The sequence below is a fragment of the Falco peregrinus genome, chromosome 10 (assembly GCF_023634155.1).
Source record: "Falco peregrinus isolate bFalPer1 chromosome 10, bFalPer1.pri, whole genome shotgun sequence".
Classification (NCBI taxonomy): Eukaryota; Metazoa; Chordata; class Aves; order Falconiformes; family Falconidae; genus Falco; species Falco peregrinus.
In genome coordinates, this window is record NC_073730.1 from 16,743,492 (window position 1) to 16,770,539 (window position 27,048).

General features: G+C 35.8%; 2 protein-coding genes across 4 annotated transcripts in view; one reads left to right on the forward strand and one right to left on the reverse strand.

Moving 5' to 3' along the window:
* GLMN (glomulin, FKBP associated protein) lies at positions 1-26,933 on the forward strand. 3 transcript variants are annotated; one of them, XM_055815742.1, is made up of 19 exons: positions 1-135; positions 1,695-1,766; positions 2,253-2,378; positions 3,831-3,950; positions 4,738-4,846; positions 6,084-6,330; positions 6,855-6,954; positions 10,421-10,608; positions 11,089-11,142; positions 11,937-11,967; positions 12,328-12,417; positions 12,965-13,006; positions 13,129-13,202; positions 13,522-13,606; positions 15,189-15,298; positions 16,401-16,464; positions 19,855-19,978; positions 21,317-21,399; positions 21,538-26,933. In XM_055815742.1, the coding sequence occupies exons 2-19, from the start codon at positions 1,701-1,703 to the stop codon at positions 21,643-21,645; spliced, it is 1,821 nt and encodes a 606-aa protein (XP_055671717.1). In that variant the 5' UTR covers positions 1-135; positions 1,695-1,700; the 3' UTR covers positions 21,646-26,933. The 3 variants fall into 3 exon arrangements, with proteins under 3 accessions (XP_055671717.1, XP_055671716.1, XP_027642341.1); XM_027786540.2 differs by lacking the exon at positions 1-135 and adding an exon at positions 183-421; XM_055815741.1 differs by lacking the exon at positions 12,328-12,417 and having other exon boundaries at positions 2-135.
* C10H1orf146 (chromosome 10 C1orf146 homolog) overlaps positions 22,694-27,048 on the reverse strand; it is an 8,489-nt gene continuing 4,134 nt past the window's right edge. The window contains exons 5-6 of the mRNA XM_055815744.1: positions 24,166-24,244; positions 22,694-22,813 (exon numbers count right to left, since the gene is read on the reverse strand). Coding sequence (XP_055671719.1) covers positions 22,694-22,813; positions 24,166-24,244 — 199 coding nt within the window. The remainder of the gene's footprint in view (positions 22,814-24,165; positions 24,245-27,048) is intronic.

The window sequence follows — 27,048 nt, forward strand, 5'->3', positions numbered from 1 at the left end:
CGGAGCCAGAGCCGCCGCCGCCGGCGGGACGTGGCCCGGGCTAGGAGCGGGGGGCGGCGCGGCCCTGTGGCGCGGTGGGGCGCAGCCGAGCGGCGCTGGAGGGGCTGCAGCGCGGCTCCGCCGGCCGCCGCTGAGGTGAGGGGGGGCGGCCGTGGGGTGTCGTAACGCAGCCGAGTGGTCGAGGCGCGCGTTGGCGGCACCTGTGTGCCGGCCTGGTCGTATCCTGCCGAGCGAAGGGGCTGAGGTGCGGTTCGTGAGAGGGGCGGGAGCTCGGTGACTGTTAGTAGTAGAAAGTTTCTTACGGTTCAGGTGCTATCTGCTTGCCGCTGAAGCGTCTGAAAAGATTTATTTACAAACCAGGTTAAGTATCAAGGCCTGAGACCGTCTGTGAGCTTGGCTGGTAAATCCCTGGATCAGCACGGTGAGCGCTCAGGGCTTATTGCAGGGCTGTAAGTACATCGTAAAGTCAATGCCTGCTGCAAATGCAAGAATATTAGAATTCAGTAGTATATTTAAATTGTTCTGGGAGGATTGCTAACGTCCTGTAAAATAAAGAGCTCAAATAGCACAACGTGTGGTAATAAGGTATGTGATAATCAAATTAAAAGGACAGGTCAGATGTGCTGAGAGGTTGCAGGGACATGAAAATGTTAAAATAGGCCGTTGAGAGCAGAAGGTGATTTGTTTGTGCTTTGAATAATAAAATTCTCACATAGATTTTTTTTTTTAAACTTTTGCGAGTTACCTGTTTTTTGTAAACATCCAGGTAGCCTAGTTATCTGGGTGTGTGATGTAGCTGAGATCATTATAATGTAAGAGGAAATTACACTGAGATGTCTAAGTATGGAACTTGGGTGTTGTGATGAACAGTTAGCTAATTATCCATTTGTAGAGGTAACTGACGCTCATTGTGGCCATATAACTAGATTTAGGTACATGGTTATAAAGATTGTGACTGCTGCTCTGAAATATCACATGGGATAACCAAGCTTGATTTCATTTGTAATTCGTGGTCCTGACTATGTAAAACTTTTTATGTACTTAACATTAGTCAAATGTTTAACTTAATTGTGTTTAGCAGCAAAGTTGTAAAATGATATTATCTAGAGGTAAAAGGCCACTGAAGTAGCCCAGCCTAGACACTAGAAAGAAATAAATAATACTGCCAGTGTGGTTGTGACTGGACTGTTGGTATAAACTGGTGTGGTGGTTGGGTCAGCTGTGCACATCCCAGGCGTCAGGTTAAGAGTGTTCTGGTCTTGGCTGAGCAGGACCTCCTCCGCTGGGAATAGTCGCAGAAAATTTATATCATGGGCATCTGCACTTGGTATGCAGTGAGCCCACACTTGCTCTGTATTAGCTGCGGTTTTCAATGTATGTGCCTATGTATAACCTGAGGCCTCCTGACTTCTTAAGATCAACCTGATACTACTTGAAAAATTGCTTCCCTGTACATAGAATACAGGGTTTTTTTTTTCTGCCAGTAATACCATTTTCTACAAATATGGGAAATAGACTAATACAGTGTACACCTTAAAAATGCATTCTTCCTGTTTTTTTTTTTATCATGTACTCTTCATAATATCTGTCTGTTTAGGTTGTTCTCATTCCTTTACGGACATTTTTTTTTTGATAATGTGATTACTTTTCAGTCTCTGTTTTTACTTAATACTGCACTCTTTAATTTATAATAGTTTTCAATGCCAGAAGAACAAAGTCAAACTATAATGGCAGTCGATGAACTTCAAGCCATAATACAAAGATGTGTAAGTAGTTTTGGTTTTTTTCCATAGAAGTCATGAGTGTAGACAGTGTGCATTTTGCTTCATATATTATAATTAAAAGTAAAATGATGCCAAGACACCAGACAGTTGTTAGCAGAACTTCTCATTGGACCGCTTGTTTCACTGACCTGTCTGTGGTGTGTATCTCAAGATGCTTGATAACTTCTGCTTCTTGGAGAAGTAGATGTTCTTGTACTTAAAAGTGCCTGTCTGAAGGAACAAAACCTTAGCAGGTTATTTTAGAAAATAGTTCTTTCAAACAACGTATTGTAGTTAGAAGGTGCTATTCAAATACTGCTTTGTTTTCTGTGTTAGCTCTTGGTAGCTTTTTTAATATGTGAAAGAGCTATATAAAAAAAGATGAGCTACAGTGATGCTACATTTAATTTTGAAATGAAAGCTTGGATTTTCTTATTTTTTATTTGCCTTTTGTAACTATGGAGTTAAACAGGCATATTTTCTTTCTAGCAAATTCTGGAAGAAATTGATTTCAAAGGAGAAGATTTTAATCTGTTTCAAGTAGCAGGTCAGAAATGTTTAGAAGATGGGTACGCAGCTCAGTTATTAGAAATAATTCAAAATGAAAAAAATAAGGTGAGTTTAAGTTTGCACTACACAAGTTGTTCACTGACACCATTAAATAGATAAAACTGCTTATTAACAAGGGAAAGCTACTTCACTGTGGAGCAAGGCTGTACATAAGGATAGTTATTAAGTTGCTCTGTGTTAAGTGCACATTCTTGTGTAACTTAGGTAGGTCACAGAAACCAAGTCATGGTAATCTTAACAAAATCATTAATAACTGTTTTCCAGTGAGTTAAGCAAAAGGAAAAGAGAGGACAAAAGCATAATTAAGAGAAGGTGACAATGTCCCTCTTTAACAGAATGGGATTTCAGATGGTGTGCTGGGTCTGACTGGCATGGAGCTGATTTTCTTCGTGGCTGCCTGTATGGTGCTGCGGTTTAGATTTGTGACCAAAACAGTGTTGATGACACGCCAGTGTTTCAGCTATTGCTGATCAGTGCTTGTACAGTGTTAAGGCCTTCTCTGTTTCTCGCTCTGCTCCCTCAGTAAGCAGGGAAGTTGGGAGGGGACACAGCTGGAATAGCTGACCTGAACTGATGAAAGAGATATTCCATACCATAAAACATCATGCTTAGCAATAAAAACACATGGGCATGGGGACCTATTCGAAAGTAGCTGTTGCTTGGAGATGGCTGGGTGGGAGTTGATTTGCATTATTCCCTCCTCTTCCACCCCTCTGCTCTCCTTTGTCCTTCACTTACTGAATTGTCCTTACCTCAATCCATGAATCATTCTCTGTTCTGCTCTTCTGATCCTCTCCCCCACCCCACTGGGAGAGGAGAACAAGCAAGTAATTGGTGGGTGCTGCTGTCTTATCCACCACAGTGGATGTAATAATGTTAGTTACTTGCTATTATATCCGCCACAGATGGATATTATAATGTTGGCCAGAAGTGTAGGAGCCAACTAAGCTGATACTGATGTAAGAGATGCTAATGTCTGTGGGCATTTAGGGGAGCTGGGAGAATATACTAAATTATACACAGATAAATAGGAAGTTCAGAAAGAAAGTGAAGGATGGAATGTTTTGGCAATGTTACATGGGATTCACAGTCTGGTTTTGAATTTTTTGAGTTTGGAGTAACAACTGAAGATCTCGATCCCCTCAAGTTAAAAATAATTTGTCTAAGCATTCTTTCTTTCAGCAAAACTCCCCTACTTGGTCCTGTTTTAAGTGTATTGTCATATAAATTCTTAGAAATATATATTGAAATGTTAGAGTTAATACACTGATGAAAACTATACAAAATATGCTACTGTTTATAGGTATGGTAGAGAATACAATGTATGTCAAATATAGAACTTCATGGTAATAGTTGTTAAAATTTCAGTGACATTATTATGGTGTTGGTTACAAGCAGGACACTGATATGTTGTCTTTTTTGACCTTCATATATACAATCTCTGTGGATTTTGAAGATGTCCAGTTTTGGTTTATTCTCTGAAAATCTGGGTTTTAGGTTATCATCAAGAATATGGGTTGGAATCTCATCTCTCCTCTTGTTAGATGTATTTTCATGTATAAACAGGAAGATGATAAGCGAGAACACTGCCTGAAGATACTAGATCAGTTGGCACAGGTATGTTTTTTAAATACATGGTTATAATACAATAATTGTAGGGAGGGGAGAGGTCCTAATTTTCCCCCTGATTTCCAAAGAAAACAAGGCATGACTGCTTCTGGGTTTTTCTGTCCATTTCCTGTAACTTTTAAATGCACAGACCAGTTTCATCTGAAGCAGACGTAGGCTTAGTGTTCTCAGAGGTAATTAACCTATTACAAATCTTGTGAAAATAGTAATTGGGCAAAACAGAGACATAGCATTACCCAGAAGAAAAAGGCAGAGAGAACTGATGATGTTTTTGAGAGCCAGCTGCTGTAATCAGAGCAGCCACAGCAATAACATCTCTTGGCTACTGCAGATACAGTATGATTACCTGATAATTCTGATGGAGTAGTAGGGGAAAAAAGTTTTAATCTGTAGAAAACTAGTTCCCTTTCATTCATGTATTTAAAAGCAAACTCTATAGCTTGAGTTAATTTCACACTGAAGTTTTTCTTTTCTCTCTACATCTAAGGATTAGTTTGCTAAGGTACTCTGAGGCTTTTTATAGACCACAGAAATCCGGTTTAGTGTCACTATTTGTTATTGTATGTTTTCAGCTTATATGAAAATGTATACACTACAGAAGACATTACTTGTAGGGAAGTACTTACTGTTTCATATTTGTTTTCTTAAAGATTATCTAGGATGTTCAGACCTGCTTTCCTGACATTCAAGAACTTCTGTATTGTAGCTTGCTTGTGATGAATTTGTAGCTTATGACCGTGGTTATTAAAAAATATACATTGTTTCTCTTTTGCAGCTATGCAATCCGAAGGAGCTTTTTTTGGGTTTACTTGAGCAGATTGAACAGACATCTGGAGAACAAGTGTGCCAGACTGTCATGTTACTGCTTCAGCCTTTGCAGACAGGTAAGATATAGTTTTTAATGTGATCTCTAAATTAAACTATTTTCTCATTTATTTATCAATTTAGTTTAGCCTTTGCTGGGATAGTTTCAGGATATGTCTGTCCTGACAGGCTTTACAATCTGTTATATTCTGCAAAATAACATGGGGTATAACTTTCATACTTATATTGGCCTGTTAGAGAAAGATTTTAGATAGGATTCATAGCATCAGTTGAAATAGCAATATTCAGCTATTTTTCATCATTTACAATAATATTGTCCTGTGACATTTATATTTAAAGGTGTAAACCATTCACACTGTTAACAGAAACAGAGAATTACATGGATTTGTGAAAATATTCATTATTTAACTTATAAAATATACTTTCATATTTTCATAGTGTAAAAGCTTTTATTGCAGATTGAAGCAGGTTGAAATATTTGATTGGTGAGAGGGAAGCATTCTTCTGGCTTACATGTAAAAACTAAAAATGTTGGGTTTGGACACCCATTAAGTAGGTAACAAGTAGTAGTTTCTGTTTTGGTATGGGAGATGAAATAAAGTGTTGTGTTTCAAGTTTAAGTCTGATTATAGCAATCACTGAGATTTGATATTGAATTATGTTTTAATTTAACAAGTGAAGCATTTTGGTAGTTAGAAGCATGTGGGTTTTTTGAATAGTGAATCTGCAGTTAGCCTGCACTGAGTGCAGCTTAAGTGGAGAGCCACTTGGGCTGCTTCCTCAGTTTGGGAACCCCTCTGTTGATTTTGCCATGGAATATAGAACAGTCCTGAGCTGCTTCAAGCAGAGTCAAATATCAGCAGAAAGGTTGGGCTGTTGTCTCTGGTTTTGCCAAGCACAGGAGTCAAACAATAAATGAGTTTTCCAGGTCAGGTAAACGAGTATTATTTCACTCAGGCTATTTCTAGAAAGATGTATTTATTTTTTTCAGTGCTCATCATGGTGCTACAGAGAAAGGAAGAATGTGTTGAAATGCATGACTGCTTTAATATCTGTCTTTCTCAAATATAAGGTCATCTTAACTACAGCATATTAAACTAGTTGATGTTTAGTTTTGCTGGATTTGCTCATGTGATTTCAGGTATCAGTCCCTCTCCTTCCCTGAAACTAAAGGCTTTCTTACATATTCATACTGTTTTTCTTCACCTTTTCATCTACTTAGTAATAACTGAACATCTCAATAGTCTCTCTCTTTTTTTATTTTCTGGTGACTTTTTTTCCTCCTTCTTTCCCCAGTGCTTTTGAAACTTCAGAACAAGAAGGCCTACTCAGTGGGTTTATCTTTGGCCATGATTATGAATCAGCTTACTCCCTTACCTGTACCTTACACAAAACAACAAATACAAGAAGATAAACTTGGTCTCTGTCAATGTTGTAATGCAGTGGTGCACTTTGCAAAACCTTTCGTGAATGAAGTTGTTAAAAACATGGAAGAGTCATCGGAATACAATGACATGGAGCTGAAAGAAGAATTATTAAAATTGTGAGCATTTTATGTCTGTGTAATGTATTCCTATAACTTAACAAAATGAACAGTAGGCATTTATTACGTAGGCAGTAAATAAATCATCTTACTAGTGTTTTATAATGCTGCCAACTTATATTAACTAATGTGATATTTTGAAAAAGGAAAAAAACCCTAAATATGCTTTACATATTTATGAAGTAAGAGAAGAAGGGTAAAAATAATGTTGTTGTGGGGTTTTTTTTTGTTTTTTTAGTACAGGGAAACGTTGAACAAATATTAATCTGTGCTGTGAAGCTGATTTGGTATTCCTCTGCTTCTCGCATTTACAACAGTGAGGATAACCAAATTCTGGAAGTGAAGTCTAAAGAATGCTTTTACAGCAGATGTTGGGGTTTTGGTTTTGGGTTTTTTATATCCTTGGAATATCATGAATGGTAGCACCTAATATGAGTATAGACTTCATTCTTGGTTATCAATGACACTATTATAGTCTGTATTTGTGACTGTATTGGTGATTTAGTTTCACCTCTTTATTTCAGCTGTATGAAAAGCCTGAAATACCCATTATTGACAGCTCAGCTTGAACAACTTGAAGGCATTGAAGAACACCCCTTGCGGCATTTTGCAACTGAAATTATAGTAAGTGCGGTCAAAATTAATTACAGTGTTTGTAAAACCAGTGGTCTAGTTCAGAATTACCTATAATTAGTTCTAGAGCTCATTTTGCTTCCGTTATTGGTTAGTGGGATGACTTACTGGGCTTACTTGTAAGATAATGCAGGTAGATAAAGGTCTGAAACAGTTTCAGGTCCCATCTCTGGATATTACAAATCTTGCAGACACAGTGTTGCTCCTTTGATAAACCACTTGGGACTGTTCTCTGAACCAGCAGCTGCTACTTGGCTGTAACTACTTCTTTTTCTTCATGTTATATGAATTTATTAGAATATTTGAAGGATAGGCTTTGCTGCAGTGTTAATGTCAAGGTAAAATCCACGTTACCTTTAATCCAGATGATGCACAGAGACAAATCTCTAATATGCTTAGTGCAGTACCAGCTGATTATTAAAGAATATAAATTGATGCTTGACTGTTGCTGCTGCTGTAGCTGGAAGTTCATTGGGAACATGTCCATTCTCTGCTACCAATGCAGTTACTCTGGTTTTGAATGTTTTACATCACAGCTATGTTTTATTAAAGCAAGATTCTTGTGGGTATAGATAATTTTATTTAAATTTGCAGCAAAATCAAGTCTTACAAGGAGATAGTCAGGTACGGTCCAAGCATATGTTGGAACACAGAATGTGTATGTTTTCAGTAATAGGACTAGATGTGATTAATAAAGTTAGGGAAAGTGGAGCTGTGCTTTGAATGTGGTAAAGAGTCTGTCGTCTCCTGCACGTAGTCAAATGTAGTGGCATGACCCCAGCTGGCAGCTAAACCCCAGCCTAGTCACTCACTTAGGCCCCCTCCCAGCAGAATGAGGAAGAGAATCTGAAAAGGGAAAAACAAGAAAAACATCGTGGGCTGAGAAAAAGGCAATTGAAAAAGTGAAGGACAAAAAAACCCAAGTGATGCAATAGCAGTCACTCACCACCTCCTGTCAGCAGATTGATGCCCAGCCAGTCTCTGAACAGCAGTTAATCTGAAAAATACCAGCTCTGCCTGTGTTGTCCCCCCTCCATTTGTTGCTGAACATGATGTTATATGGTATGGAATATCTCTTTCCTCAGTCTGGGTCAGCTGTCCCAGCTGTGTCCCCTCCCAGCTTCTCACCTACCTTCTGCCTGCTTGCTGAGGGGCGGAGTAAGAAGCAGAAGGTCTTGATGCTGTGCAAGCACTGTTCAGCAATAGCTGAAACACTTGGGTGTTGTCAACATTTTCGATCACAAATCTAAAACACAGTGCCATACAGACAGCTGTGAAGAAACTCCATGCCAGCCAGACCCAGTACACCAAATGTAAAATATTTGCAAATACCGATTATCTCTAATTTTCAAATGCGTGCTTACACAGTTATTTTTGTTGGGCTGATAAAGTCAAGGAACCTTCTTGATAACCATTATTTTTTGGGTTATTTCTTAACAGTTTGTTCAGAAGCACGCTGGTAGTTCTTGTAATGAGATGTAAGAGTGGAAAATATTCTCAGTACTAAATGGAGTCTTCCCTCAGGATGGCCAATGCGCCACTAGTTGGGTAACGCTGAACACACAGTAACAGTTCATTTGTATGTAGATTGCAGCTATTTGACTTCAACTCTTACAAAACAAGCTGACCTTTTTAGAAGTGTAGGAGAACTGAGCATTAAATGATTATTAAATGATTCTTAATATTTTTACTGTTAACAAAAATACAGTTCTGGTTTTGATAACTGGCTATTACAATGCTTTTCTGCAAGTTGTTTTCTTAACTACAGATACACTTTTTTCTCCCGTTAATGTCAACTGTATGAAAGAATAGAGTCAAGTTTGAGCTTTGGAATTTGTTCTACCTTGTTATCCCTGGTTAGAGGAGAAAAATTCACAAGTCAAATACAGAAATACAGAAGTCAAAGAATATATGGAGCTATGTGAGAGGGAAATGGAGGTTACAGAGAAGGTAGAGGAGCGGGTGAAGCTGGCTGAGTGACTAAGGAAATCCAGCTATCAGAGAAACATGGCTGAAATGGCTGGGAACTGTGAACTAAAAGACAGCTTTTTATATGATATAGTGGAGGAATTAGTCCTAGAAGAACAGAGAGACTGGGCCTGGCTGTCATTTTGGGGTAGGGAATGGCACATGAAAATGGTGTTTCAAAAGGAAGACTGGGAGCCAGCTGGGATGCGGAAAGCACGCATAAATATATGTGCAAATGTGCGTGGATGCAGAGGAAGTCTGGAAGTTGCCATGCAATACAACTGTTTCTTCTCAAATTTGTGTTTAAAAACTAAGCATTTTTGCACACAAAATTCTGTATCCAAATGTTAAGACTGCAAAGTGAAGCACATTAAGCAGTTAGCAAAACTTTTGGTTGTTTTTCAACAATAATTAGGTTTTCTATCAGGATCACATCCATTTTTTTCCATAGCATGTGTCAGCATAGGATGGAACTGCTGTGTGGATCAGCCAGGGACTGTGCAATGAAAGAGAATTTTTTCTTTGAGACCTTTACTTCATCTAGTGTAGGACTTTCAGGGTGTGCAGTGAAGGAGGCAGAGTTTACCAGAAGGTGGTCTCATGGTTAAGATAGTTGAAGGGTGCTCTGAAAAAATGCCTTTTTATCCTGCCTCTCCTGTTGGCAAGAGTCTGAACCTGTGGGTTTTTATGCTAATTATGAATTAACTTTTCTTCATTTTCTCAAGAAATCCACTTCTGCTGTTTGTGGAATTGGGTAATGAGAGCTGCAGCTAAGGTCAGTAAGGTCATGCTTTGACTATATGACATCTCGTGTAATCCTAATTTTCCAAAATGTGAAATCCCGGATATTCAGTTTGGACAACCCTGGAATAATGAGTTAACCTTGATCTTGCTGCTTCTTCATAATACATACAATAGGAGTTACACTACCTCCTAATCCACGTGAAGGTTGGAGGGGTGGATGCGAAAGCACGCTGGTATTAGTGGAGTACTCAGCTGTCACTGTGCTGTGCATCACTGGAAAGAAAGGCCATACAGGGTGATTCTAACTTCAAAGCAGGGCTTGCCATTAGCAGATAAACACTGCGTTGCATATTGATTAGCAAGCAGAAAACAAAATTCTGAGTATTCTGTGATCTGAAAAACACAGGGGTCCTGTAGTACAATGTCATCATGAAGCCATCATTATTCATGGCATTGTGGAAAGGGGAGCTGAATTAGGGGTTTGCAGCGTGATTTTATTTGTCTCTTGCTAACTTTTGAGTGCTTGACTTTGCTATCTTAGTAACGTTCTTCTGACAGTAGTTATTTTTCCTGCAGGGTCTTTTTTGTGTATGTGTATATATCATAAATACTCAACAAATATTTATAGTAATTTATACTTACGGTATGTAAGAGAATTTACTGTAAAAACAGTTAAAGCTTTGAAACTTAATTGGTAAACAGTTCTTTTAAAGGAAACTGTAAGCAACCTGTCTGTCTTTTTTAGGACATTTTGTGGAATGTAAGAGAATTGATACCGTTACTGTTTTTACATCGTAAAGGCAAAAGTCCACACTGGGAGAATCAGGAGTTTGCGGACATAGAGCAAAAGAATTCTGCAGATTCTTTGGCATGTCTGTCATATCTGATGTTTGTTCAGCATTTTGGTATTGATTGCTTTCCAATGGTATTTAGGTAAGAACTAGATTTCCTCACTTACTGTAAGTCTGTATGTTGAATATTCATTCTGAGCAGAAGAAAACTTTTTGTGAATAGATATGAATGAAAACTGTGTATTTCACTAGTATGTATTTTGTGTTAATCTTTATGGATTTATATTTTATGTAGCTTATATTATATACATAAGAATATACTCCAGTCCTGCAGACTGCTTTATTACAGTTTAATTCTAGGTGAGCTGTCCTTTTGAAGAAACTGGTAGGATTAGTCACATGCTGAAAATCTACCATGTATTAAATTTTCAATTGTGTATTTACAGACAGTTTCCATGTAAGAGTTACTAACAGCAATTTGACTTACTATTTTGTGTCTATTTAAAAACTATTAATTTTTATTTTAATCAATGTTTCAAAAAGGACTAATCCAGTCAAATATATTATGTTCAAATGTATATGGCTTATGTAGTTTAATGTAAACCTGATTTTTCTGTTTTAGTCCATCATACCTTCTGCAGTGTAACATGATGCATGTTGAAGTGCTACTGAAAAGGTAGGGTTTATGGTATTTGGAGCTCTAGATAGTAGATGTGACCTTTTATAGTATTTCATAAAATCATATTTTGCAAGTACCAGAAAAATTCAGAGGAAGTTTCTAAACCTGAGAGTTAAAAGGGCAAGTTCCACAACAAGATGAATTCTTTCACTAAGAGGTCTAAAACATTTATTTATTGTTTTCAGCTTGTATTATGATACCGTTTTTAGGAACTTAGAAAGTCTGAAAATTAAAAATTAAGGTCTTTTAAACACATGCAGAATAATTGGAGCGTGTATTTACTTCTGTGACACTTAGTACTTATTTGAATGTATTCTAGTGTGATATGCAATCAGTTTCTAGCACTGCTGTAGAAGGGAAGTTTCCCTTTATGACTGCTTGCCATTTCCTGGTAAAGTTTAAGCAAAACTTTCTGGTCTCTTCAGTTTAGGATCTGCTACGTTTTTCTTAGGCTTGTAGAACTATGCAAATGGAATCATCTGGGAAAATTTTCATTTTCTTTGTTAATCAGTGTCTCGATACCTGTGAGATATGAGTTGCTGCTTTTGAGCATTTATAAATACTGAGGGGAAAAGTAATTTTTGACCCTGAAGAGAGGAGTCTAATTTTCATCAGCCAGTTTATTTTAAAAATCTTTGAGAACAATAATGAAGATACTATATTTAGAAAATAGAATGAAAGTTTTTGAGGGACAAGTTTTTTCTGATCTCTGTTCTAATATTTCTTCTGAAATATCAACAGTGTCTTTTCATTTAACTTAAATTTGATAATGTTTCTTTTTTTTTTCCTAGAACAGAAGAATCTATGTTATCTAAAGGACTTGTAAGTTTAATACAATTTTCAGTGTTAGAATGTTTATTTTTTCTAATCTAAGTAATGGTAAAACTTCAGTTTCCCCTTCTAAGAAAGGTACAAACGATAGTTCAAATAATAGTTTTAGAAATATTTTGAGGCTTAATTAGGTATTCTTCAGTTTTACAAATGCTTATATTTTTTGAGCTTTACACACATGCATAAATGTTTAAATTACCATTATCATTTACATTTGTAGTTCCTAGGAACTTTGGATATCAGAATGAGCATTTATAGTGAAGGCGGTTTTAGCCATGAAATGTTAAGCGTGTAGATTAATGTCTTATATATGAGCAAAATGTTGGCAGCTGTTTTTTTCCCCACCTACAGGATCTGTTTGAGAACTCTTTATTGAGAATGGAAGATAATAGCCTTCTCCATAAGTATTTAGAATTCAGAGATTTTATTGACGTACCTCAGGTAATAAGAAGCAATGTATAGAAGTCTGTAAAGCTTGATATAAATGATATCTAGCTGTCTTACAGGTGTTTGAGAGGACATACTACTGAACCTTCATACACTTCTGTCATTAAATTGAAAATCTCAGTGTCTTTTTTTTGTAAGGAATTTATTGTCTTTTCTACCTGCTACAGCATGAAGTTTCAGTGATAATTAAAATATATTTAGCACATGTACAGGCCACTGAGGCAGGTGGGCAGTGAACTTAGCTGAAAGCTGGTGCTTGCTTGATTTTGTCTCTTGCAAATCTGCTACTTGACTACATTCTTACTTGGACCCAAAAGTATGAGAACAGTATTCTTACATAGCAGCCCTGGGATTTCAACCACTGAAGCTAACGTGAATTTCGCTGATGAGAGTCTTCTCATAGGTGTGGTTTTGGGATTTTGTTGGTTGTTTGGGATTTTGTTGTTTGTTTTTTATAATGTCTTGGGTAGATTTTAGTTAGATGGTATAATGTAATAATCTGTATATAATTAGAAATTATGTTTTCTTTGTCCAACTGCAGGATTTGGTGAAAGTTATGACACTTTGTCCCATAGAGCATCTGGTATGTAATCTGACCTACAGAATCAGTGAAGTGCTGAATTTATTTAATTAATAGAGAATTATTAGAACACAGAATTAATAGAGAAAAGAATTAATCTGATAACATTTTTTTTTTTAATTTAGAGAAAGAAGAGTTTAAATATTTTGCAGTTGTTCATAGACAAGTTTGACGCAGAAGGAAAATACACATTATTCAGGTGTGCATTCAAATTACTGTAGATTGTGTAATGTCAGCCTTACTACAACTTAATTGCATAGATACAATGATTTCTGAAAGTTTCTATCTGCTAAACCACATTAATGTTACTACGTTAATTTTCCAATAAATAATGAATTTTAATTGCCTCACAAAATCTGCTGCCTTATATAAGTTAGTGTTTAAGGTTACATAGTCATCTTACTTTTCTGTGGTGAAGTCCTACTTAAATGACATTATGGTCTTATTCACTAAGTTTTAAGCTAACTGTATAGGCAGCTTTGAAGAGATAATATTTTTTATTTTTTTTTTGTCTGAAGGTGTTTACTGAAGACAAGTAACCATGCTGGTGTGGAAGGATACATTATTAAAAATATAAAAGATCAGATTCACTTAGCGTTAACGGTGAGACTTACCACTAAAAGGGAAGTTGCTGTCTCAAAATTCTGTCGGCATTATATTGAGAAAATATGTACAGCTTAAGCTTTCAGTGATGCATTAAAAAAATACTTTTTGAAAAGATACATAAAATTGGGAAAGTATGTAATTAAAAATACTATTTTGGCTTTTTTCTGCATATGTATTTTTACATTATAATTCTACAATTGTATTTTTAAATTGCACAATCTTACTGTATTTATTTAAGAAGTTACTATTACCTTTTCTGTGCTTGAAAATATATGTGCTGCTTTCTTACAGAGGAACTACTCGGTATTTTGTTTCATCCTCACAGTTCCTCATTTCTTGAGTATAATTCAAGTGCTACAATCCAGAGAGAGTTCTTGATTTTTCTTGGTTTTTATGATGACAGCATTATATTAAAGTGCTTCATAAACATTAAATTCATCAGAAAGCATTGAGCTAGATCAAAGCCATTTAAATCCCACATTTTATAATCATTTATACCAGGAAGTTGGAAAAATTAATTAAAAATTAATTACTCAATTATCCCCCCCGCCCTAAAAATTGCGTAGGGCTTTTTCTAAACCACATTTGATTCTCAAAGATACTGTCTTTTGTCAAATAGGACAATATAGTAAATCTATGCATGTTTTATGCTAGCATAATTATATTAAAAAACAGTGAATTACTACTTATGAGATCGTAGTCTGTCCTGTATATTGAATCAGCAGGGGTGAAGATGATAATATGAAAACTGTTCCAAAAGGGGCTTGCACTAAAATTGAATAGGTAAAAGTATATTCTGAAATTTCATTACTAATTAATTTTTGACTATGCAGCTTCAGAATTCTCTGAAAAACTTTTCTTCTGTGTAGTTCCCTGGCTGTCAAAAAGATAAATAATTTTAAAATTTCATCATATGGATTTGAATGTTCTAGGTTTGTTGCAAAGAATTCTGCCATAGATACAACAATAACAATTTCACATTGCTATCCATTTATTTCATCTTAGGTTTTGTGCCCAGCTAGTCTTAATGTTTCCAGGTCCCTCATCTGATCTGACTTTAGACAGTTACCCTTCTCATCATCCTGTCTAATCTCAGTTTTCCTTCCATTCCATTTCTGCATTTAGACATGCACAAAGAAAACATAAACCACCTGATCATCTTTAAAAAACAAAAAAAATTGTGACACTATTATTATGAAATGAATAGAGTCTCTGATAAAGATAGCTTATTATTCCATACCTCAATATAAAAACAAAAAAGTGTGCCTACTACAATTTTCTAAGTTCATGTAAACAAGTATTAACTATATTGATGGTGGTATGTTAAAGAGGTGGAGAATTGGAGACTGCTCTGATGAAATCGGAAGGAACAGCTTGGCATGGACAGAGTACAGAGGATTATGAAAAAGCTAGTTTCTATACTTCACATGTAGTAATTAGAAAATACTACTTCCAGTGTTTGATTTTTTTTATTATTATTTCCCTTTTCTGTTTTCCCAAAATTATTGTTAAATTATTTAAGATACCTTTTAAGATTTAGCTTTCGCACTCAGCTGAACTTTTTATATTGTTTTTTCAGAAGTCATGTGGCAACACTTGGTTTACAGGACACCACCTGGTCTCCCTTCTAGATTTAGTGCTTTTGCTTCCAGAAGGTGCCGAGACAGATCTTCTGCAAAACTCAGACAGGTGAGTTATTCATTTAAAAAGACTTCAAACTACCGTGCTACAATGGGAGGTATGCTGTCATTTAATTAATGAGGTGACCACGTCATCATATTTTAAATTTCTGGAACTAGAAATGGAAACGATTGCTTATTTCAACCATCCTTTGAGCTAACTCTGTCATAATGCTCAATCAATATCACATTGATTTTAACGATAGGGAAGGAATTCCTCCTCCATTCTCTGAGAATATAAGGCCTCAGGTGTCAAGTTACAGAACTAATTGGTAAAGCATTGTTTCTTCAGGAATGTGTGGTTTGTCAGCTTTCTGCAGAAGCTATTGGAGGAACAGAAGACGTGTGGTATGTCGTCGTATGTGATACAGTGCAATAACAATTATCAGATACAGCTTCCAGCACACAGTCTTTTTGAGGCTGTTTCCCAGACTGCTGCTGGGAATCCAGTACCTCATGAGTGGAAATACAGAGCCACCTGAACAGCAAATACTTGCATTAAGTAATATAAAAATAACTGAAATGTCTTTGAAAATCTCATGTGTAGGACAAGATTTTCTCTATATGAGTAAATGTTGGGCTTTTAAATCAGAGGGTGGTAGTGTCCAGATGGACACATAACTACTTAATAACCCAGATGTATGATCTGTAATTGTTACTGTTTATCTGGAAAAAGCAATAAACAGTTTCCGCTAAAAAGTATGGTAAAACAAAAGCAAAAAGTATATTTTAAAAAGCACTCAAAAATAAAAATGCAATACACTAATAAAGAAAACTCACACTAGTTTCAAATCAACTATGGATGCATCACCAGTGATGCGTATTACAAATTCTGTAATATGGTTCTATCTCTTCAGAGAACTGTCCCTCACAGTCACCAGCCTTCTCCAATGTCCTCACAGTTTTAATTGTACTTGCGAAGCGTCAGCTGTTGCAACATGGACATTACTGCACACTGGTGCTCTAGTCTATGCTATATTGCTCAACAGATGAGTGGCTGCATTTTGTACAAATGGATATTTTTAGGATGTCTGGCTAATGGACAACAAACTATTATCCATGTAATGTAAGTCTGTACTCGAAATGATAAATAGTACGTTTTTAATTCACAGGATTATGGCGTCACTAAATCTACTGAGATACTTGGTCATTAAGGATTGTGAAAGTGATAATCAAGTAAGTACTTCTTTGAAAATTATTTGAAAATGATTGATTAGCTGACGGCTGAGAGCTGGTTTCATGTGAATACTGTTATCCTTGATTAAAAAACTTGGTTTTTGCGGTTTTCTTTGCAATGATCAGTAATCCAGAAGTGATGCTTTTAATAACTACATTAGGATATATGTGATGTGTTCCTTTGGTGAAATTTGATTGCATTCATACTTAACTGTTACTATAAACAAGCTAATCCTTTTTCTCTGCCTGATGAACTGTGGTCCATGTCCATAACTTTGGAGTATAACACCATAAAATCACATTTCTAGCAAGTATTCCCATGAGAAAAAGTATTTATTACCCTTTTTTATTTATTTGCTGGTATTCCTCAAGCCTGTGAGTGGATTTCTTTGTAATAATAATACAAACCTTTGCGGTCCAAGAGATCCATTTTATTTATCTTTAGACAAAATACTTTTTGTGCAATATGCTGGAAGTTGTTAGTATTAAGATTTCTCAGAAAGTATGTAATAATCATTATTTAAATAGTTCTTAGCTGTGCAAAACAATATTCTATATTTACAGCAGCTGTGCAGGTACACAGTAGGTACATGTAGAAGGTACATGGTAGGTACAGTTAGAAGCTTCTCTAGGTATTAGCATCAAAAAACTTTTCTGTGAGATCCATCTGCTGAAGGTAACAAAGGGAATGCCCAGACCCATCCAGTTTTCTGCTACATTCCTTTACCAGAAACAGCCTAGAATGTGTTAGGCACAAAGGTAACATGCCAGCCTAAACTCGCACCACTGCAGTTCACCTATGTATTTATTATAGTTATAGCTCTTTACCTTCATGCCTCCTGTGTGAGGATGTTTGAATGTAGATATTTCAGAAACACTCTGCATATTTAAGCTTTGCAGTCCATGTAAAAAATTGAAACTCCTCTTATGTATTTTACCCATATATTATGCTACCTGATTTTAAAGCAGGATTTTGTACCTTTAGTTGTAATTCCCACCTATTTGTTCTCTGTTTAGTTTAGCTCTTTGTCTGAAGCAGTCAGCAACATTTTTTACTGGTAGATCAGTGCAGACTGTATTTGTAATTCAACTGCTGTATGGCTATTCAATGTGGTATATTATGATGGATGTGCTGGTTTTGTGTACAGTCAGCTGTGCCCACCTGCAGTTGATGGAAATGTGTTCCTGGATACTCAAGGGGAAACTTGGTTGAATTTCACAACTGGGTCAATGTATGGATTCCATATTCTAGCAGCTGATTTATAAGTGCTCTGACTTGGATTATGTTGCTACAGCATTGAAGAGCCAATGGAATTATTTGTGGTTTAGTTGTCTGATTACATTCTACTACCAGATGGCTACTTATTCTAACAGTAAATGCAACTTTGTTGACTCTCAAATCATTGTGTTCCACCATTCCTCTAGTTTATGCAATTCATAAATATAAATAAAATACAAAAATATAAATAAAAGCTTCTTATCCACTTTATCATGTAGCAAACAAGTATCACCTGTCTCCTTAGTACTAAATGCTTTGATTTTTGCATTAAAATATTTAATTAGTGTTTAAATTAGTGACAGTTTAAAGAAAAATTGCTTTTCAGTTTTAAAGTACAGTAAAATCTTTCTTGTCTTGAATAAGCAATGTCATGGTCAGATGAATATTCTAACCAGCAGATAAGTATCCTAAGGTATTTTGTTGTTCTCCCTCAGTTCCTTGACTTTATTATTTGGAGTAATGGATTTCAGCATATCGTTTTCTGTTTTCTAAAATACAGAAAAAAATTCTGATCTACCTCTAGAGCACTTTGAGATCTATGAATGCAAGTTTTCTAAGTGCCTGATTAATACTAATAATAATATAGCTTGCTTTGATTACTGAAACTGTAATGAAAAGTAATAGCAAAAGTGGCTTTCAGTTGGTGCATTTCTGATTTGCTGTTTATGTAATTAGTATTGATAGACTATATCCATTTCTCAGATTTGAGTGATTACTATTTAAATGCTCATTAGGGTCTGCTCAGTTTCACGTAAATGCATAGCTTTGTAAGAAAAAAGAGAATTTCGCTGTACAAGCTCTAAAGCTTAAATGTAGTAGCACAGAATTGCTGTGACAATGCTGTCTAGTACCTGACTTAAAGAACCTACAGTTTGAGAAGAAAATAGCATCACCTCTTCTGAAGTTTTCCCTTCAATTTAAGCCCTGCCAGTTCTTCCTGACTTCATCCCTGTCTCCCTTCATACAGTGTAAGTGGGGCAAAAAGAAAATGCCTCCTTTCATGTCAGTTCAGATGTTTCGATTGCTGTGTAACAAGCACTTCCATTAATCAAGTTTAAAATCAGTATTTTTCTGGAAAGTTATTTCTTCATTTTTAGCTCCATTCTGGTGGAAGTAATTACCAGTTTTATTTGACCAGTTAACTTTGTGCCATTTAGCATTAAAATTTGGTGAATTTTCCACTGTAATCAACAATACTATTTAACACTGAGAATTCTTTTTATCATCCTCACTCTGCTCTTTGAGGATACTGCCTGAAGAAAGGAATCATATAAATGGCTCCTATATCTAAAGATACAAAGACTGCTTTGTATTTGTTTCCTTCCACAGTAGTTTGTAGCTACAGCCTTACAAGGTGCCGAGGCAGAGAGGCTTTCGTCGTGCTGCGTAGCCTCGAACAGCCTTGCTTTTTGAGTGTCTTTCCCTTGTATCTCTTGCTTCCTGAGCGCCGTTATTGAAAACCTTCTCTTACACATGCCAGACTGGGGAGAAGTTCATGGTCACTCCAGCTGCTGTGCCCAAGGACGGGGTAGTAGCATATCCAGCAACACTCCCAGAGTGCTTTTTAAACTGAATACAGTACAGACAAGACACTTACATATTTGGGGAGCATGATGTTCATCAGAGCTTTCATTTGGCATTGCGATACAGGTTAATTCAGGAGCGTGAATTTAAATATTTGTTGCGGTTTGCTACTGAATTATCTTAGAATAATCTACAACTGCTTTTTACTTACTGTAGAGATTCTAGCCTGAGAATGTGGCTGATACCCTCTGCAACGTATTGAGATAATTTCAGCTTTGCTTACAAGAACAAGTTGAAAATGTGCATTTCTGTTGCTGTATCAGTCTATGTACTAAGTTTGGCCCCCCCTTTTATTATTTTTTTTGACTGCTTCATCCTCCAATTTTCAGCAAATAATGTGAGAGAGAGGAGCTTGAATATCCATTGTGATGCTACTCATGCTTAAATACATGAATCTGAATTATTTTTTTCTTCACAGTACAGAAGTTTGTTATAAAAGATAGTCCAAAAACTTATGCTCAAAAATTTAGGATTGCAATATGCTTTATTAAAACTAATCTGTGACCTTCTCTGTTCTGTTTGAATAGACTGGTGTATGGACCGCACTTCCGAAGATTGAGCAAAATTTTTTAAAACCACTGCATGTAGGACTCAATATGTCAAAAGCCCACTATGAAGCAGAAATAAAGAATAAGAAAGAAAATAGAAGAGGTCAGTTGTTTTCTTTTTTTCTTAGCTTTGTTCATATTTAGAAACATCAGAAATCCTTTGGAAACAAGGAATCGGTGAGTGCTGTATGGATGTCCCAAATGGTAATTCAGTAGTTGCTGTATTTGACATTAATAATTTTCATAATTGGTCAGAAAAATCTGAACATGTTTATCTTACACATTTGTAAACCTTACGGAAACTTGATAGAAATGTCACATGAAGACCTTCAAACCTTGATCTGCATTTATACTTTGGATTTTAAGGTTGATTGCAGCGTCTAAATCTCTCTGAATATATAGCCCTTAAGTTTGATACTAGGTGTGAGAGGTTAACACGAGAAGAAATAATTTGCATGGCAAATAGGTGCTCTCTTAAGGCCTGAGGGGAGTACCTTCTGGATTTTTTTTTTAAATTTTTTTAATCTTACACACAGGATCAAATTCTGCTCTGGGTTAAGCAGACACATTCCACAGGGTATAAGAGCTGTAGCTGCTTTAGGCAACCTCTGTGTATGTCAGATCCTCTGTTCCTTTGTGGCCTTCAGTATAATTAAGACAGACCAAGGAACTTGCTTCTGGTACCAAAAATGCCAGTACAGCTTTTTGCCTCTAGTCTTATCTTCTGTTGTTGTAAACTGTGTAAGTATGAGGCAGAGACAGCCACAGGTTGCTTTCAGAAAAATTCCCTATCATTCTAAAGGGAATCCTTTAAAAGCAGGAAGCTTTTTTCTTTAAGTCTCTTACATTTCACTAGCCTTAGACAAAGCTTAAAGAGATTTGGGAGAGAACATCCAACTTGTAACATTAAATGGTTTAGTCTTTCTCCCAAACGTAAACATTGTATGCATTACGTCGAATTTCAAATGTGCGGTCTGAATGTGAGAAGTTTTTCAGACTTGCCCTTGTAGTTTTGCCTGCTGCAAGAACCTGCTTGAAACAGAGAAGCCTGCAGCCTTTTCTTAATGTCTGGATTCATTAAGCTAAAGGACCTCCTGCTGTCTCTCTGGATGTGGAAATGTTAAATATTTATCAAAAAATTTCCAGCTTTAGTAATTTTTTTTCTTTTTAAGGAGCATTTCAGCTATATAGAATGGTTTTGAGTTGCTGATATTGCCTGTTTAGTAATGTAGTCATATGTTACAGGAAGTGTAGAGAGAGCATCCAGCTCACACTGTCTTCCCCTTAAGGTTCAGCACCTTCTGTCCTGTGTTTGGTCAATCCCTAGGTTTGTGGGTTTTAAAAATTACTGTCTAGAAATGCTAATAGCATGAAAAGAATATATAACATAAAAGTTACATGAAACAGCAGCCTGATCTCTGTTGGTTATTTTCTTCTACAGAGACACACAGTTCTAACACAGTTTGTTCTCTAACTGTTAGTGGGGAAAAGATGCCTGCCATGACTACTGAAATGCAGCTTCAGGTGAGTTTGCATTTCTTTCAGAGTTATTCAGAAGTACTGAAATTTTCTTTTTAATCTGGAGACAAATGTATATGTAGAGTGGGTAAACAAAAAAAGATTTCTTCTAATAAAAATAACAATCTCCTTTTGTCATTTCAGGTTTTACACTCAGCTCTCTTCACGTTTGATTTAATAGAAAGTGTTCTAGCTCGAGTAGAAGAACTCATTGAAGTGAAAATAAAAGCTGTAATGGATGAAAATAGTTAGGTCAGCTGGAGTATTTAAATTAACGTACTTCTTACGAGATCATTTTGACTATAAGTCTTCAGTTGGAAAGGAGGCTGCCAACCTTTAAAGAAGAGCAATTTAGAGTAGCCTCTAGAGGAATTGCAAATGCTGCTCTTTATAAGTATTGTTGCTGGTATTTTCTTATTTTGTTTTGCTGTTGTTGTATGGGATTCACAGAGATGGCCTATTTACTAAAGTACTCCTCTTCAGAATTTGATGCTTTTCCTTAAGTTTATAAACTAAAACCAAGGGTGGATTGTTTGGGGTTTTGGTTTTTTGGGTGTTTTTTTTGTTCTTATGCTGTGGCAAGGAGGTATGGCTGTGTGTTATTTTTTCTGTTAATTTTCAAAATTTGTTAGATAATAGTTGCTGACTGCTGTTGTGAGTTACAAAGATTTTTATGAAGTTACTGGAGAACCATTAACTAAAAAGCACTGTTTAAGCACAAGGTATTTTTGTTAGCACTTTTAAATGTTGACAAACAAGCTTCTGTATTTACAAACAGGACTGTAAGGTATAGATAGATAATAGTAGAAACACTATGGCAAAGGAAGCCAGGTTTAAAGAAAAACAAATCAACTTTGAACCAAATAAGATGTTAAAACTTATTAACATAAAGCCCCACATGCTGTATAAGATTTCATACATATACCTGTTCATGCATGGGAAACCTGTATTTTGGAATCATTTTGATCTTCATTATCTTTATTGATAAAGTTTTAAGATACATTAAATATTTGGGATATTGGGAAATTATTGTAAACAAATGAACTCATAAATTCAGAAGCAAGTTAAAAATAAGGATCCCTTTTCTATAGTGCAGTTAAACCACTTTTTATTTTCCTTCAAATGCACATTTGGTATAATGTATTCTATTTTACCTATATAGTTTTTGATATACATTTTCATTCCAAATGCATAATTTGTATGTATAATCTTTTGAAATGTAACTGTCTTTTTAAGAACATTCCATATTTTATATAAAATGTAGCCACTCTATTTATGAATAAAACCCCCAAATACTAAATTAATTACAATGCAACTGGTACTCCTGAAGCATCTTCCAAACAGGACTGTTTTCTATTATTTGGGCTTTTGTCATTGCCATTTTGTAACGAATATCATCTGCTCGTGGCTTGGAAGTTACCTTAGAAGAAAGAAAAATATTATGAGTAGGACACAGCAACTCTAGGTAATAGAACATCTATTTTTCAAATAGTAGAAATGTAAGATTATTCAGCAGTAAAATTTGAATCATGTTTTCTGAAGTAGATATTTAGGAATGATGTACACAGATGTCATTTGATGTATGCCTTTAGGTGCATGACCAGTCTTAAAATAACCAGTCCCATCAGCACTGCATTTGATTATCTGGATAGTATTTCAACAGGACTTGGGTATGGTAGCTCAGGATTAGAGTATTTCTCCCTTGGCCATGCCTGTTAACCTGCGGCAAAAAAGTTCATTTTGTAAGCCCTATACCAGTTAGGAATTCTCTGACAAAAGGTGAGCTCATTAAACTGGCTTTGCACTGCAAAGGGTAAGAAATAATGCAATGGCAAGCAACAGATTTGTGATATGTACTATTATTACTTCTTATGGGCCTGTCCTGTTGATGTTTGGTGTCATTCTGAAGAAGCAGAAAAGCAAATTCAAATTTATAGGATCAGCAATAATCTTAGAAGCTTTTAGGTTAATGAGGTATTAAGAGACTGGGCCAGACATCAGTAGATTCCATAAAAAGTTCAAGTACAATGTTCAACATTGGAGTAAGTGACAACTTTTGCCATATAATAAGTGAGGGATAGCTTACACACTCTTAAAATGATGAATACTCTGAATAGGTTAATGCTTATTATTTTGAGATTCTCACTTCAGGAATGGCTAAAATGTAAATCCGTATTTGATTCCTAACATGTCATTCGACTTGCTCTTTTTATTTTTGGTACATGGCAGGCTGCTAGTATCTAAGTTAGAATTTTAATGGAAAAATGTTCTTTAACGAGGTTCAGTAAATAGATTTAATTAATAATTTGTTGATGCATACCAGATGTGTTGTAGATACACAGATAAAATACACTCAACTTGTAGAAATATACTAGTGTGCACATCATTAAAAAATCCACAAGTAGAGCTTTCAGATTGGCATTTTTAATTTACATTGAAGTTCTCTCATATTTAGATCTTGTGCTGGTTCTGCACTAGTAAATGAAGTGAAGCCATCCTGACTTAACAGTGGTAAATTAGAGCCAAAGTAGCTCCTAAATATCTAATTTGTCTTCATAGATGCTATTAAGATCTTTTGAAGTTAAGTTTAACAATGAAGTCTCTGCTAAAGAATCAGAGTAACAGCCCTATTTCAATGCATTACATGGATTGCGGTCAATAGGACCCAAAAAGTTCCATTAAGGAAAACCAAATATTTTATAGTTCCTGGCTTTTCCTGGCTAATATGCTTCTGAAGAGCTAATATTTTAAAGTATACGCAACTAGACTTACCTTAGCTATAGTTAGCATTAGCTTAACAGTTTCAGCAGTATTATGAGCTGGTATTATACGTAGATTACTGCCCAGGAATCTGCACATCAAAATAAATGAAGGGTAAGAGTACTTTTAGAATGAACATTTAACTTGTTATGCCATAAAACTCCCACATGATATAAACAACTTCCTACTGTGCCTCAGCACAAGTACATAGAAGATTGCTTTTATCTTTAAAGGCAACTGGAGAGTTCATGCTGTTTGTATAGCCATCTGTCCCGTTTCTGTACCAGTTGTTTAGTTGGGATTTGGAAGGGGCTCATTTCTTTTCCTAGGGCTATTTGCCAATCAATCAACACTTCTTAAGCATGTGTACATTTGGATAATTAAACTCTCTTCTGCTATATTGTTGAAGACTGTCTGTTCTCAGTGCCAGTAAAAAATGTTTGGGTTTTTTTAATGGCTTTGGAAGAACACAGGAAAGTATCTAAAAACACTGTGCTAAAAATACTTTGGAATTTGAACTAAATCTTTTAGTGTACTATCTAAATATAGCAATCTGTAGGTCGGATGCGATTAAGATAGCAGGATATTCTGCTACAGATTTCATGCAAAGACTTGTTAATTCAAATAATTTAACCTAAAATTCATTCTTTTTCTATAAATAATGTTATTCATTTGCATTCATTCTCGAGAATGGAATGTGAAGACATATTAGTATCAGTTGTCATTTAAGGCAGTCATGGAAGAGAGAGACATGAAAGCTTAGGCAAGTACAGAGCCTCTCCTTAAGACTTCTCTCTTAAGTGTTTGTAACAATGACAACAGTTAGCATTGCTGCCATTTTCTGTTGTAGAGCTAAAACATGATGGGGATTAACAACAACAAATGAGGAATTTTAAATAATAAAAGATTAATCCAAATGAAGTGCCCAGCTGCTCAACTGTATACTCCCCTGTGACCACCCCTTGTGACTACCACCTGTTCTTGCCCTCAATCTGTTTGATGACTTGGACTCATTCGCATTAAGGCCCATGCTGGTCAGATACCTGATCTAAACTTGGCTGCCCGTTCTAATTAGCAAAAATAGGTGTTATAGGCTGTGGCCTTCCCTAAGAGTAGGTACTCGGGTCACTGTTGAGTTTTACTAAAATCTGATGGAGAAACTGTGGTTTGATTTACATTTAGGGATTAGGGAAATAAATAGATGTGACTTTGCTAATACTAGCAATGTGCTAAGCAAAGCATGAATGAATGAGGTGCAACAAAGAAATAATTACATGTACTTGCCTAGATCCATGAAAACCCCATTTCTATCAATAATTTTGCTTCCAATTACAGCAGGTCTAAATTTAGTTTGTGTTTCATCAATTTGATCAATGGGCAGAATAGTGGCCATTAGAACACAGGGCTGGTCTTTGCTCCAAGGTGTTTTGAAAATTAACATACAGATTTACTGAGGATATTAGTGTCATGCTCATTTGAGCACTGATGATAAAGGTTGCTTTTATTCTGCTTCCCCCATGATATATACAACCCTACATAAAGCGTTCATGTTGTTGAACAACAATCCGATAATGTTCTTGTTAATAATAATAAAAATCCTCCCCCAACTGAAACAAAACCATAGATAAGCAGAAAGAAACAGTAATATAGGAAGACCTGAAAATACCAAGGGGCTTTGGTTTTTTGACAGATCTAACAAGTGACTTGTAGTTTGAAAGCATATGGCACAGATTTCAACCCCACCAATGCAAAAGCTCAGTCAGTAATTTCCATACTACAGCAGAACTCCAAGCTGCAAGGTAGTAAAAAAGCACGTGCATCTAAAATATAATTGTGCCTCATCAACATGAATTTGGTATGGCCTGCAATGACAAAACTATTATTTTTATTTTAATAAAGTTACTGACTTGCCAAATGGAATATAGTTTTAAACCATCACATTTGTTAGTGATGAACACATGCACAACATCCATTGCACATAAACACAAAGGAGATAGAGAATTGGCATTGCCATCAGCTGAATAACATGTTCTTGCTGAATGGTGGCAGAGCTTTTAAGACCTCTCATGAAAATTTATGGAATTTTCACAAATGGGTAATAGATTTCCTACATTTCATCCCATACACTCTGGTAGTCATCAGCATTTGGCAGTGTGCCCAGGATTTAACGGAACTGGTGCTAGTTTCAAGGAGGTAAAGATCAAAGACTTCTATAGAATAGTCACTTCTTTGATGTCAAGAGTGAAAATAACTGCAGTTAGGACTACTGTATCTACCAGAAAATGCTTCTGACTGCATGTTTGGAGCACAATCTGATAACTGTTGTCAGCAGGTATGTACTAAAACATGCAAGTTTTCAGGCTTCATTGGAAATCACAGATAATGTTTTAAACAAACAGCTTTGATGTCCGGTGTTACACTTTTGCTATAAAATAATATTATTTCAATTGTTGTAGTTCTGTATAATACACACTGTTCCAAGTAAACATTTTAAAAGCTGATAAATAATCTGTACTTTACAATATAGCCTTTTCTCATGAAGGAAACTTGCTTGTTTTGTTTTGAAAATGGCTGAAAAGTGCTGACAAGAGCTAAGAAAATTGCCTGGTTTTCCAGTTCAAGAGACAACTTTAAAAAGAATTACATTACATAGCCCTAAAGTGATTGAAAGGGATGTTATTTGCTCTCTTTTGCAGAAAGTCGTCTTTTGTTACCTATGACATATCAGACTGATTCACTTGGTATTCTTTGCCATTAATAAACATATGCTTTAAATAATTTTCCAGTGCATTAGTAAAATAAAATTCATATTCCTGAAAATAATTCCTAAAATAATATTCCTGGATCTAGGACTGCTACTTCATTTCTTCCTAGCAATAAAAAGTTTGGGTTGAT

What these genes read in the sequence shown, in the direction of transcription:
- GLMN (XM_055815742.1), top strand. Translation starts at nt 1,701, where the DNA reads ATGCCAGAAGAACAAAGTCAAACTATAATGGCAGTCGATGAACTTCAA. An exon ending in AAGCCATAATACAAAGATGT is followed by an intron (nt 1,767 to 2,252) that starts GTAAGTAGTTTT and finishes TTTTCTTTCTAG; the next exon opens with CAAATTCTGGAAGAAATTGA. An exon ending in ATTGTGAAAGTGATAATCAA is followed by an intron (nt 16,465 to 19,854) that starts GTAAGTACTTCT and finishes CTGTTTGAATAG; the next exon opens with ACTGGTGTATGGACCGCACT.